The sequence below is a fragment of the Myotis lucifugus genome, unplaced genomic scaffold (genome assembly GCF_000147115.1).
Source record: "Myotis lucifugus unplaced genomic scaffold, Myoluc2.0 scaffold_151, whole genome shotgun sequence".
Taxonomy (NCBI): Eukaryota; Metazoa; Chordata; class Mammalia; order Chiroptera; family Vespertilionidae; genus Myotis; species Myotis lucifugus.
This window is the reverse complement of record NW_005871199.1, coordinates 532045-546893: the sequence shown is the minus strand read 5'-3', so window position 1 is coordinate 546893 and position 14849 is coordinate 532045. Positions and strand designations below refer to the sequence as shown.

Sequence of the window (14849 nt, the reverse complement as noted above, 5' to 3'; positions counted from 1 at the left end):
GAATGGGATATTTGGGGATTTATTTGGGAAGGTAATTTGTTAGAATTATCCATAATATTTTTATTCCCCCTAGGATTATTTTAAGCATGCTTCCCTTAAAAGAAAAAGAATGATTTTTTTTTTTTTTGGTTAAATCCTCCACCCAAAGGATAATTTTTTTCATTGATTTTAGAGAGAGTGAAAGGAGAGAGAGAGAGAGAAATATTGATGTGAGAGAGACACACTGATTGGTTGCCTCCTGCACACCACCCCCAGGTACGTGCCCTTGACCCGGAAATTGAACCCATAATCCTTTGGTGCACAGGCTGATGCTCTATTCACTGAACCACACCGGCCAGGGTGAAGGATGATCTTTTATACCAGCGGTCGCCAACCTTTCGGACCTCACGGACCACCAGTGGTCCGAGGATCCCTGGTTGGCAACTGCTGCTCCAAAGGTTTCCTTAAACCAGCGGTCACCAACCTTTCAGACCTCATGGACCACCGGTTGGCGACCGCTGTTTTATACGACCACAATATTATTGTCAACCCTGAGAATATTAATAGTAATTTTATATTCTACCTGGTTCATATTCTTTTTTTTTCTCCATCCTCACCCAAGGATATGTTTATTGCTTTTAGAAAGAGAGGAGGCGGGGGAGGGGGGTTGGGGGGGGGAAGAAACATTGATCAGTTGCTTCTTGTGTGCTGCACCTGGACTGTGGATTGAACCCACAACCTTTTGGTGTACAGGACAACACTCCAACCAACAGAGCCAACTGGCCAGGGCCTGGTTCATATTCTTGAAAGCTATTCAATATTAGATAGCTATTGCTGATAACCAGGGTCATTGTTATTTGAGTTAGATGGTAACTAGGATAGTAAAGATTGGTAATTTGGGTGCTTGTCCTGGAATTTTTATTTTATATATATTTTCTGAAAAAATATGTGTAAATCAAGATATGTGTATGTTTAAAACTTTAAATTTATAAAATTCATTTTCTTAAGGAATGAGTATTTTATAAGACTGTTTAGCTTATTTTTCTTACCAGAAATTTTCTTTCTGGAATGAATTATAGAATATTCTGTTTTGGGGAAAGCTGAATTGGACTCTATAAGTTTAAGAACTATAGGGGAGAACACAGTGCATAAAACCTGGAACGGAAGGCTTCCTATAGTCAGCATGTCTTGGGGCCAGGGCGGTGCCTTCCTGGCTGCTATTTGGTCTTTTAAGAAAAGGAAGTTGGGGTGTTGTGTGGGGAAGTAGGTGCTGTTGTTTTCCTCCTAAATTCTGGATTGCTTGGTTAGAGCATATGCCCAAGAGTTGAATGCTGCTTACTCATTCTGAATTCAAAGTTAACTTAGAAACTTTCTGTTTTCTTTCTTTGACATGCATGAGATTATAAAAAATTAGGAATCACTGAATCCACAGGAAATTAGTTTTTTCAGCTAAGGAAACACACTTGAAAGCTAGGGACCAGGAACTAAGTCTTTTGACTAATATGCCAAGTGACTAAACTGGATAAGGATCTTGATGATCCTTTTGGAAATAATCTCTGCAGTCCGTTAGCACCTCCCCTATAAAAGAACTTCACTTGTGCAGTGTTAGGTGTCAAGTTTGTTTTGAGATTCTTTCTGTACCCTCCAAGTAAATTAGTTAGAGGTATCTTAGACTTGGATGCTGAGAGGAGAATGGTTAACAGTTGTCGCAGCTTTTTTCTTTTTTAAAAATACATTTTTATTGATTTTAGAATGAGGAAGGGAAAGGGAGAGAGAGAATGATCGATTGGATGCCTCCTGCAAACCCTGCATTGACGATTTTGCCCACAACCTGGGCATGTGTCCTGACTGGGAATCTAACTGCAATCTCCTGGTTCATAGATAGATGCTCAGCCACTGAGACACAGCAGCAGGGCTGTTCCAGCTTTTATCTCTGGTTTCCTGGTAGCAATCCATGTTGATTAGCTATGAATGCTCTGCCCTTTAGCATTCCTGGGAGATGGTCGGAAAGAAGAAAGGAGTCTCAGGACAGAAGGATGGTGGCCAAACGGAATCCAATGAGGAAGGCAAAGAAAATCGAGATCGGGACAGAGACTATAGTCGGCGACGTGGTGGGCCACCAAGACGGGGAAGAGGCGCCAGCCGTGGACGAGAGTGTATGCATGGGGCTTTAACAAAACCAGCTGTGGGTCAGTAATGTCCAGATTTCAGGGTTGTCAAGGCCCTGCTAGGCCGGACCTAGTAACCATTATATCACCTTTTTAAAAATTTTCTTGCCATTATCTCTTCCGAGACCCTGGTGTCTCTTAACATTAGCCTTTCTAGCAGCAACCACCAGTTTGGCATTAAGTTATCCTGTAACTATTTGTAAAGTTTGACTTACAGTTCTCTGTTGTGGTTCATCACCATTCCCCTAGTAACCATCATGTTCCATCCTTCCAGCTCATTTTTTCTCTCATTTTGGTCTTCCACCAGTGTGTATACATACCATTTATATATTTACTTACATACCATTTATGTTGATTCTGCTCTGGCCATCTTGTTTTGTTTTTCCCAGTTCGGGGTCAGGAAAATGGATTAGATGGCACCAAGAGTGGAGGGCCTTCTGGAAGAGGCACAGAGAGAGGCAGAAGAGGTCGAGGACGAGGCAGAGGTGATCATTATGGTGTGGGGAGGGCTTGGACATTGGGGGACTCTTACTAGTTTTTTAGGGGTCTGCATTATTTCAAAACAAATTCACATAGAGTCTAGTTACCTTCATAGTTGAGATGTCATGCAAATTCTGGAGGTTGCTAAGTGGGCAATGAGAAGATGGATGTCATTTCCTCTAGTTTTATTGTTGATATTATTGTATTTGTTTGAGGACCCAGCAGTATGATCAACAAAGGAACAGTCTGTCAATAGTAATGATTATCCTGCTTTATATGAACTGATGCACTACAGAGTAAGAAAAAGCACATCTGATAATATTAACCACTTAATATTCTGAGTTGCCTCAGTTGGCAAGTTAGTTTTGTTTAATTTCTACAACATTTCTGTCTTTTTCTCTTTCCTTAGGTGGTTCTGGTAGGCGGGGAGGAAGGTTTTCTGCTCAAGGAATGGGGTAAGTTTCCTTGATCCAATGTTAAAGTCTTTAGGGTGGCTAATATCCTGATGTCCTGTGGATAATAATAGACAACCTTAACCAAAATGTAATCAAAAAGATGTCTAGACCAGTGGTCGGCAAATTGCGGCTCGTGAGCCACATGCGGCTCTATGGCCCCTTGAGTGTGGCCACGAAGTTTCAATCACGCTGTACGCGCGCGCCCGCACGTGGTATTTTGTGGAAGAGCCACACTCAAGGGGCCGCAGTTTGCTGACCACTGGTCTAGACTATTTAATCAGAAAGATGTGTACTTAGGACTTTTATTTTTCCTTTGAAATTTATTTTTATTGATTTCAGAGAGGAAGGGGGAGAGAGAGAGAGACATCAATGATGAGAGAGAATCATCGATCGGCTGCCTCTTGCACACCCCTTACTGGGGATCAAGCCCGCAGCCCAGGCATGTGCCCCTGACTGGAATCAAACCGGGGATCCTTCAGTTCATAGGCCAACGCTTTATCCATTAAGCCAAATCAGCCAGGACAGAGCTTATTTTTTTTTTTTAAGGAAAAGCTTTTACCACCTGGATCATTATTTCTGTTTCACAGCTTAATTTGAATGCATATACCTACTATCTTCCCACAATCTTTATGTGAATTTTATTACGATTATTGGTGTCCTAACCCAAAATAGATAGTAGTTATAAATTGAGATTATGCCATGACATTTTAAGTAGGCTGTAGGTGAGGAAAAATTGACAGCATAGGTTATAGAAAGGGGCCGTGATTGATTTGTACTAAGAAAGGGACATTGAACATTCTGATTGCCCTCCTCTTTGAGTTAATTTTTTCTTGGTACTGCTTAGGTGTCGGAGACTCTTTTAAGCTTTTTTGTTGTTGTTCACCCCACCCCACCCCTCAGAACCTTTAACCCAGCTGATTATGCAGAACCAGCCAATACTGATGATAACTATGGCAATAATAGCGGCAGTACGTGGAACAACACTGGCCACTTCGAGCCAGATGATGGGACGAGTGAGTGACTGTTTATTATTCGTTTCTTGTCTCTGGGAACCTAAGGAAATAATTGTTTTGAGGTTATAATTATGTAAAGTGGAGGAATAGTTTTTGGGTGCAGAGATAGGGGGAGAAAGGGAGAAAATCACAAATGAATTACTGTGTGTTCTCTTTACTTTGTGTCTGTATGCACATTATACAAACTTTCACCTGATCTTCATCATTATTTTACGAAACAGACATTTATCATCACCTTCCAGACGACGAAATTAGATTGAAAGAGTGAAGAAATTTGCTAGTATTTGAACTCAGAATTATTTGATTCTACAAGCCCATGCTCTTTCCATTATGCCATATATGTGCCATTAGCTCCAATTGTTATTTCCTAGTACTTTTGTTAGGGTAGCTAGCATTGCCTTGTGAAAAGATATCCAGAATTAATTAATTAATCAAGCCACTACTTGTAGAGATGAAGAGGTTCCAGAATCAAAGCCCACTGTCAGTTTGTTTTCTCGTACGGAGGTAGGAGTATCTTTTTTCCTTTCAGTTTTGAGAAATCTCAATATCTGGGCACAAAGGAAATCTTGAGACTTTTTTGCTCGCTTTGTTGGACAGTCTTCTGGGTGTGGTAGAGTATTACAGGATTTTAATAAGATTTTTTTTTGTTAGCTGACTTTGGTGCTTCTATCTGGGTAGGGTGTATATATTTAAGGATATGTTAGGCTTGTGGGCTACACCAAGATATATTTGAGAGTACGATACTTTTATGCTTTAAATAAGCGCAGCCTCTGGGCTCCAGAGTACTTCTTATGACATCAGCTCCTTCTCTTTTCCTCTTCTAGAGGGGGGATGAGTTAATAGTAAAGAAATAGGCTTTTTGACTTTTTATCCATTAAACTTGCCTTGCCCCTTTTTATTTTCAATATTTTTATTTTGTTGATTGATTGATTTTAGAGGAAAAAAACATTTGTTGTTCCATTTATTTATGCATTCATTGGTTGATTCTTGTATGTGCCCTGATGGGGAATTGAACCCCCAACCTTGGAGTACTGAGATGATGCTCTAACCAACCGAGCTACCCGGCCAAGGCTCTATGCCTTGCCCCTATTTATTTAAATATATTTTTATTGATTTCAGAAAGGAAGGGAGAGGGAGAGAGATAGAAACATCAATGATGAGAGAGAATCATTGATCAGCTACCTCCTGCACACCCCACACTGCAACCTAGGCATATGCCCTGACTGGGAATCGAACTGTGACCTCCTGGATCATAGGTCGATGCTCAACCACTAAGCCATGCTGGCTGGGTAACATAGCCCCTTTTTAAAGATCAGTGATCTTTATCTTTGTAGGGTCTTTGGCACAGCTTCTCATCTACTGTCCATAAGATGTTAGATATACCTCGGGTCCTGAATGTTACTTGCTTTTTGTTTACCAAGTTGTGTTATAAATTAATTTGGAATACAGCTTTTTAATTGATGGAGACTAATGTTGAGTTATTGGCAGGATAGACATCTTTGAATTCCTTTGACCATTTGGCTATGAAATGTCCTTTTCTGTTTTAACTTTCTGTACTTTGGAGGCATTAGAACTGCTCTTCATTCATCTCTTGATGGCTGGTAGCAGTCTGAATAACAAAAGTTACTATTTTTGAGCTCTAAATTGCTCTTGGGTATTTGGCTTTTTATCATTGGCAGAAAAGATGATAGAAGTTAAGAGATTTTATTTTCAGTTGTGGATAAAAAATCAGGCATGGAGTCCCAGTCCTGGATTGCTAACTTTCGCTGTTCTCAACAAGGTTCTGGTTGGAAAACTGGAGAAGGTTGAGGAAGTTTATGTTTATTTCTATTGAGTGGGAAAATAGCAGATTTGAGAGGCTAGAATCCGAAATCTGTGGTTTGTGTCGGAATGAAAAATTATGTGATGCCGCTGTCATGTTAGTGTGAAAAGTATTGGGTATAGCTTCATGCATCCTCATTATTGTTAATTTCATTATGAACTCACCTTCATGCATGATCTCTTTTTGTGTTTTTATGGTAGCACACTCAAATTCCTTTTTTAATTTAAAAAGAAATTTAAACCTACCCTTAAAATATCCACAGGTACGCTGGGAATTGTGTTTTTGGGGCAAATGTTCTCATTCACAAGCAAAATTTCACTGGTTGTTTTTTCTTTTTTGTTTCAGGACTTGATTTCATTGGGGTTGAGGGGTCAAATTATCCCCGAAAATTTGAGACTGCTCCTGGTATGATACATCCAGGCGCCTAACTGCCCCGGATATTTTATAGATTTTTATGAACTGAAATATCTGTGGATATGTCATTTTTCTGTCTTCCTGCTTTTTCTCTTTCTGCCTTTTTCTGCCATATTTTATGCTCATTTTTGCTTCTTGAAAATTTGGTTCATTTAATGACTATTTAACATTTACATTGACTGTGCTTTCTTTTGATGGAATGGAAACCCTAATCTGTTGTTCAGAGCATTTTCATTCTTTCTGTTCCTTAACGCTTCTTCAGTATAGTCCTCTTCCTCAGTCATTTTTATACATTCTTTATAAGAAAATATCAATGAGGAATCTACATTCTTTTCTATCCTAGCTGTAGTTGCCAGAGTGCAAAAAATAAAACCCTTTCATTGAGAGATTATCTCTCAATAGTAGATAACTTCTCAGGTCATTTCCAACTCTAGGATTGTGTGTATGCATTAACCCAGATCTTGTGGGGAGAGGGGGTGGCTCATTTAGCCATGGTGGGGTGGATGTCAATGGGTAGGAAGAGTGGTATCACCAGAGAGGGAGAGGAAAATGTGGTTTATAATTTGTCTAAACTGAGATTGGACTATAGTCTGATTCGGAGAACATTGTCATTAGTAAGTGGTTTGGAATTTCCCTGGTGCAATTTTAACTATTGTCCTAGGACAGGCATTGAACATATTTTTCTCTAGGAAATAGGATTTTTCATTATTAAATGTATTAAAGAATTTCAGATGGGTTTTATAGCTGCTGTAATATTTCTCTTCAGTGACAATGAAATATCTGAATACCAGACTTTAATTTTTCTAAGAAGCTTTCTCCATTTGGATATAAATCTTTAAATTATTCAATATATCAATATATACTATTGTTCTAGAAAAGAAAATAAAGAGTGTTCTTGTCCCTTCTACAGATACGTTTTTATTTCTTACTGTAGCCCTTTGGTCAAAGGGAAGGATACTGGTTCTCATTGAAACTTTCACCCATGTTCCTTAAGAAAGGGCAGTTCCCCTTTGCCAGCATATTGATTGCTATGGATCTCTCCTGTAAAAACTGAATCCCACCTTTGTCATTACCAACATGAGGAGTGTGCACATCTCCATTGTCTGCGCCATGAATTCGGCAGGTCAGATTTTCTGTATGATTAGGATTAGGAGAATAACTATTACACATACTTGATTTTTTTTTATATACATATATATTTTTTTTATTTCAGAGAGGAAAGGAGAGGGAGAAACATCAATGATGAAAGAGAACCATTGATCGGCTGCCTCCTGCATGCCCCCCACTGGGGATTGAGCCTTCAATCCGACCATGTGCCCCAACCAGGAATTGAACCTGGAACCCTTCAGACCATAGGCCTACACTAATCCACTGAGCCAAACCAGCTAGGGCTCACATACTTGATTTTTAAGTCTTGTCCAGTATCTTCTGAAAAGAGCAGATCCATAGAGATTTCCTATAGTTAAGTCAGTAAGATTTATAAACATCTGCTAAGTATGCATTATTTATTTTTTAATTAATATATTTTTATTGATTTCAGAGAAGAAGGGAGAGGGAGAGAGAGAGAGAAACAATAATGAGAGAGAATCATTGATTTCCTGCCTCCTGCACGCCCCACACTGGGGATCAAGCCTGCAACCCAGGCATGTGCCCTGACCGGGAATCAAAGCATGACCTCCTGGTTGGTTCATAGGTTGATGCTCAACCATTGAGCCATGCTGGCCAGGCTAAGTATGCATTTTTAAATACAGTTTCAATAGCAGATAATTGTCAGTGCTTTCTTTCTTTTTTTTTTTTTTTAAATATATTTTACCGATTTTTTACAGAGAGGAAGGGAGAGAGAGAGTTAGAAACATCGATGAGAGAGAAACACCGATCATCTGCCTCTTGCACACCCCCCACTGGGGATGCGCCGGCAACCAAGGCACATGCCCCCGACCGGAACCGAACCTGGGACCCCTCAGTCCACAGGCCAACGCTCCATCCACTGAGCCAAACCGGTTTCGGCAATTGTCAGTGCTTTCAGTATTGATTTTACTCTTCCTTCTTCACTGCCCTTTCATTGTCACATGGGCAACCATTTGTGTTCTATCATTGCCACCCATCTTTCTTTAGATTGGCTGCAGTATTATCTTATACCAGATAAGTTGGTGGAGTTATGTTCTGGTTTAAGTTGGCTGCTGCCATTTCACTGAAGGCTGGGTTTCTTATGAGATTGCCTGGAGCATTGGGTTCGTTGGTGTCTTGCACTCTCGCATTTTCTTGCTCTCATCCTTTGCTATACAGCCATGTAACAAAAACTGAAAGTAGCTGTGAAATCATAATCTTATTAAAACCCTGGTGTTCTGAGGTATGCTTTTCTAAATAGTCCTTTCCTCCCCTTGAAGCCCAAGAGTCATTTCTGATTACTAAATTCTGGTTACACTTTGGCTGCCAAAAATGTTAGTACATTAGTGATTTCTGTACATGCTGTGTGTTGGTACTTAAAAATCACTGTTTTTCCTTTATTCCCAGGTGCATGGAGGACCGCAACAGAAGAGTGGGGAACTGAAGATTGGAATGAAGATGTAGGTATTTCTAGGTCATTTTTCTTTAGTGCCTTCTATCCCTAAGTGGTGTTTAGGGATAGAAAATGGGTATGTTTCTACCCCTCAAAATTAATCCTTAAGATTCTGACCCAAAACTTTTACATCCAAAATAGTGTTCTGAGCCAGAACATTTCACATATGTTATATGAAGGAGACTGGGCATGAACAGGACTCTGTGGAACCAGACTATGGAAAGGGCAAGTGCACTTGTGTAAGTCCAAATATCTGATTGTTGGATTTATCCCAGGAAGAGATGGTGGTTGGGTAGAGCATTGGAAATGGAGTTAGGCAGGTAGTGCATTAACACCTGCTGGTGGCACATGACTCTACTTGGAACAATTTGCTATTTAGTTCACATTTGAGCATTGGTGTATGGTACTGTAATTGGCTTGGAGGTGGGTACAAAGGGAGAGTTAAAGTGCCAAGTCCTTAAGTCTATTATCTGTTTGGCTCTGGAACCCTTTTAAGTTACTTGAAGCCCAACTTTATAATTGAGAATTATATGTAGAATTGGTTATCTTCCAGCTTTACAACTTGGAAATCTCATAGATGGGTGGCATAAGGTGGCACATAAACAAGCTCCATGAATTCGCTGGAGTAGTACCTCAGTAAAGGAATTTTGCTGATTCCTATCACCTCAAGCTTTTGCTGTGAATTATAGTTATCAGTGATCATGAATGAATTTCCATTTTAACATTTTTAAATCTACTTATATTCGTGTTCAGGCAAGACAACTTTTGTGTCAAGAGGAAATAATATGTCAAACAGTTTTGGTGGCTAGGCCGGTGGTTTTAAAATTCCAGGTGTTTCAACATCAGGGTGATTATTTTCTATTGTAGCTGAGCTAGACTGCGTTGTGAATATTTTCTAAAATTTGGCTTGTCTACTTAAGCAACTTGCAGAGAATGATATATTTGGGGAAGTGGATTCCCTATTTTTAGAGGAGAGATTTTAATCAAAAGGTCAAAATAAAACCAAATCAGCTTTTGAATAGTTTGAAGAATTATTCCCAATAATTGCTTATCTGATTTTAGTGTCATAGTGGAGAGGCTAGGTGTAATCAAGTCAGTATTAAGGCAATAATTGCACATGGTTAAAATTATCCCTGAAAAGACCTTAACTCACCAGCACTTGGGCCCTTACTACTCAAAAGCCAAGAATTAACTTTTTAAAAAATTTCTGTCTTCATCTAGGCTGTCATTTTCCTTTCTTTGAGAGGAGCAGTAGAAGATAAATTAATGGTTTAGGTAGAGGTGGGTGTGGGGAACTGTAATGGGAAAATATAAAGGTGTTTTCTCTGTTTTTCTGTCTAGCAAGTATATTCACCTTCCTCTGTTTAGTGTGCATATTGTATGACTCTACTGTATATTTTTTGGTATCTTGATTCTCCTCTCTTGATAAAATCATTGAGCATGGATAGAAGGGGCTTCAAAGTTGATCCATTCAGGATTCTTGACAGTAGTTTCCCCTTCAAAGGGTTTTCCATTTTTCTTGATGAAGTGAATTCCCCTTATGCCAGGATTCTAACTATAACCTACTAGCACCAGGAGTGACTAATTTCTCTGTTTTCCAGCTTTCTGAGACCAAGATCTTCACTGCCTCTAATGTGTCTTCAGTGCCTCTGCCTGCAGAGAATGTGACAATCACTGCTGGTCAGAGGCAAGTGTGGTAAAATTCAGTATCTTTTCCCTAAGGGATCTGCTAAGATAGCTGTAAGGAAGAGTGGCACTGGGCCTTTACAGGGTGTTGGTAATAATGATAACCAAATCAGATTAGATTCTCTTTAGTTGATTGATAGATTTGTAAGTTGATAGTTTACTGAATGGAAGTCTATATATTAAAATTTTAAAATTGATTCTTCCCCCAAAGTGGCCATTTAATCACATAGGTAAGCATCACAGGCATTGATTAAAACTTAGCATGATAGCCTGACCTATGTGACTTAGTGGTTGAGTATTGACCCAGGAACTAAGAGGTTACGGTGTGGACATATGCCTGGTTTCGGGCTCAGTATAGGAGGCAACCGATCAGAGATGTTTCTCTCTCATTGATGTTTCTTTCTCTCTATCCTTCTCCCTACCTCTCTCTAAAAATCAATACCAAAGGGTCCCGGGTTCGATTCCAGTCAAGGGCATGTACCCCGGTTGCAGGCTCCTCCCCGGCCCGGGCCCTGGTCAGGGTGCATATAGGAGGCAACCAATCAATGTGTTTCTCTTACATCGATGTTTCTGTCTTTTCTTCTCTCTTTCACTCTCTCTAAAATGTCAATGGAAAAATATCCTTGGATGAGAATTAAAAAATAACAACAAATAAATAAATATCAAGAAAAACATACTTAGCCCTAACCGGTTTGGCTCAGTGGATAGAGCGTCGGCCTGCGGACTGAAGGGTCCCAGGTTCGATTCTGGTCAAGGGCATGTACCTTGGTTGCGGGCACATCCCCAGTCGGGGGTGTGTAGAAGGCAGCTGATCGATGTTTCTCTGTCATCAGTGTTTCTAACTCTCTATCCCTCTCCCTTCCTGTCTGTAAAAAAATTAATAAAATATATTTTTTTAAAAAGACATATTTAAAAAAGAAACTTAGCATGATATAATTTGTCTTTGAAACATTTCCAAAAGAGGAACTATTTTCATTTATTTTTGAATTTGCAGAACTGTTCAGTAACTTGTTCTTTTGATTTATAATTATGATCTTTGTTGACTGAGTCCACTGAGTATAATGATCATCTTTTCCCCTAGGGTTTGACTAATGAACTTTTTAGAACTTGAACCTAGGTATTGGGGTCAGTAGAAAGGATACACTCACCATGGAATGTTTTTATCCCAGAAAGCCTCCTGGATTATTTCTAGACCTGAGCATGATAGCTGCTGTCTCAGAAGATCCTGAAGAGAAGTGTGATAGGGAATGGGATGTTAGGGATGTCATTATTAGTGGTAATGCCTATTTTTTTCTGACACCAAATATCTGTGATTTTTCTGCACCCATTCTTCATTTCTCAGACACCAATTAGGTGTTCAACAATTCTGACATTATCTAGAATTAGCACAGACCCTAGTTAATGGCTTAGTCCCACAAGACTGCCCTTGCTTCAGAAGTCAGCTGCAAATGGGTACCCAGACTACATACATTTCTTCCATGCTGGCCACATATTTGGGGGTATTCCCTCCTCAGGTTCAACAATTTGCTAGAATGACTCATAGTACTTAGGAAAGAGATTTTCTTGCCATTACTGGTTTATTATAATCAGTATTCAGAAACAGCCAAGTGGAAGAGATGCATAGGGCCAGGTGTGGGGAGTGGGGTACAGAGCTTTCATGCCTCCTCTGATTGTGCTGCCCTCCCAGCACATTGATGTGTTCACCTACCCAGAGCTCACTGTATCTCATTGTTCAAGAGTTTTTGTTAGTTTCATTACATAGGCATGATTGATTAAGTCATTGTGATTGAGTATAACGTACAGCTCTCTTCCCTCCCTAAATGGGTGGTGTATAGTAGGACTGAAAATTCTAACCCTCTAATCACATTATTTGTGTTTGGTTACCAGATCCTGTTTTTCTGTATTTTAAAATCATGGGTAAAAATTAAGTAAATTTTGTCTTGGCCGGTGTGGCTTGGTTGAGCATTGTCCCATGTACCAAAAAGTCACCGGTTCAATTCTTGGCTAGGTCACATACTCAGGATGGGGGTTCCATCCCCAGTCAGGGTGTGTGCAGGAGTCAGCCAATTGATGTTTCTTGCTCTTCCCCTCTCCCTCTCACTCTAAAATTTAACTTTAAAAAAATTAGCAAATTTTGGCCCAGTTATCGAGCTGCTGTATTAAAACTAACATTTGATACTTCATTAAATTAACTTCATTGAAAATATATATATTTAAATAATATTATGCTTGGCAATATCATTAGAACATAGCTAGATACTATAGTGGCTCTTGTATATCAATTACTTTTGGTAAATTAAACATTTCAGTCAGGACTTTTTGTTTTGGGGGGTGACTTCATGTTAATCTAACCATAATCTGATTCTGGTGTTGGGGATGTTAGAATATTCAGTCTTACTCATTAAGAGCCTCTCTCCTCTCCACTAGAATTGACCTTGCTGTCCTGTTGGGGAAGACACCATCTTCAATGGAGAATGATTCGTCTAATCTGGATCCATCTCAGGCTCCTTCTCTTGCCCAGCCTCTGGTGTTCAGTAACTCGAAGCAGAATACCATATCACAGCCTGCTTCAGGGAACACATTTTCTCATCACAGTGTGGTAAGTAGGAAACATGGTGTATTTTAATCCAACTTTCCTGCCAAACCCTACCCTGGCATACAGTCATTCCTTCAGTGACAGAAGTTTGAGGCAGGGTAAAGCATCCTCTTTTGTCCTCTTAAGCAGCCCTTGGTGTAGAGATGTTGAGTTGGGTAGTTAGGGGTAGCTCTAAGGAGAGGAGTTAGCTTCAGACATACTGAACCTTATAAAAATGAGTTAACATAATTTATTTAATACTCACTGTGCTGATGGCTATTCTTGAAGAGAGAAAATCAATGGCATCAACAAATTTTAATCCTTTTGCAATAGGGAGTTGTAGCAGTCCCCTATTTCTTGGTAGAGCAGAACTGCCATGTATATTTATATAAACCAGACATTTCTGGACTAGGTTTCCAAAAACTTGTGTTTTCCTGAATCTGCCCACTTTTCGCTGTTTCTCCCTATCTATGTAAGTGGGAATAAGAGTGCTTGCTCTGCAGATGATATATTATGGAATTATACACGTGAAACCTATATAATTTTATTAACCACTATAACCCCAGTACACTTAATTTAAAAATTTTTAAACTTTATTTTTATTGTTGACACTATCATAGATGTCCTCATTTCCCCCCACTTTGCCCACCCTCAACCAGTCCCTCTCCCAAAAAATGTTTTTAAGTGCTTGCTCTGCCTATCTTTTAGGGCTTTAGGAAGATAATGGATAAGGTACAAATATGGTGGTAATAGTTTTATTTTTTAATAACCTAGAACACTTGTGGCACGTGACTTGTTGATTCAGAACATTTTAAATATTCAAGGTCATTAACTATGGCAAAGGAATCATTTGATGCAAGAACCAATTTTCTTATAGTCAGTAAATGTTAAGTACTGCTTTTTCTTTTTCTCCTGTTTTTATTTTTTGGTGGAGGGATGCTATAGGATTAAGCAGGTAAAAGACTGTGTGTATGTATAATAGTTTTATTTTTCCAGTAGTAGGGTTATAATAATTATTTTATCTAGAAAATTGCTGAGCTAGTTTCTGATCCAGAATTCTGTCAGTTTTTAACTGTTGTCTTAAAGTTATTTTTTTGTGCTAATAATAATTTGGTGGTTGATATTCTGCCATAGATGAAAGGTGACAGGTGAGAAAAGGTGGGAGAGAGGTAAAGGGAAAGGAATATAAGATTAAAAAGATAAAGAAGAGAGCAACAAAGTGGGACAAAGTTGTAAGAAGGTGAAACAGAGATCAGGAAATAACTACCAACCTCTAAAAGATGGGACTGGAAAATGTTAAGCTCTCTGTATCTCTTAAATTGCCTTTTTAAAGTCTTCAACATATTTTCACTAACCCTAACATTTTATTTAATGTGTGTCATGTGATATGTTAAACTAAACATAAATGTTGTTCTGTTTTTTTTCTCATCACCTGTATTAATCACTGTGCTATTTCATGTTTCTTTTCCATTGAGAATAAGCAGAGGTTTGATTTCCCTTAAAACTTAAGATGTGAATAATACAGAAGCCCCTATTAATTACCATGTACAATATGTGAAGTTTCGTAATTTTCTGTCTTTAATATGTTTTGCACTTGTAGAATATTTGGTAATCATTGCTGTGTGAGATTATCTCTGCCACAATCACATACTTTGAACTAGACTTCTGATTTTTAAAAAATATATATTTTATTGATT

The 14849-nt window shown here is 39.0% G+C and overlaps 1 protein-coding gene across 24 annotated transcripts in view; it reads left to right on the top strand.

The window, feature by feature from the left end:
* The window catches only part of UBAP2L (ubiquitin associated protein 2 like), a 45498-nt gene that overhangs the window by 10157 nt on the left and 20492 nt on the right, over nucleotides 1–14849 (top strand). For 10 of the 24 annotated variants that reach the window (XM_023759242.1, XM_014461154.2, XM_023759244.1 and 7 more), the window contains exons 5-12: nucleotides 1967–2168; nucleotides 2537–2632; nucleotides 3037–3082; nucleotides 3983–4095; nucleotides 6263–6322; nucleotides 8846–8898; nucleotides 10493–10578; nucleotides 13005–13176. In XM_023759242.1, coding sequence (XP_023615010.1) covers nucleotides 1967–2168; nucleotides 2537–2632; nucleotides 3037–3082; nucleotides 3983–4095; nucleotides 6263–6322; nucleotides 8846–8898; nucleotides 10493–10578; nucleotides 13005–13176 — 828 coding nt within the window. Of the gene's footprint in view, nucleotides 1–1966; nucleotides 2169–2536; nucleotides 2633–3036; nucleotides 3083–3982; nucleotides 4096–6262; nucleotides 6323–8845; nucleotides 8899–9032; nucleotides 9131–10492; nucleotides 10579–13004; nucleotides 13177–14849 lie in introns of those variants that run through there. The other 14 variants (XM_014461157.2, XM_006095114.1, XM_014461155.2 and 11 more) reach the window with 5 other exon arrangements.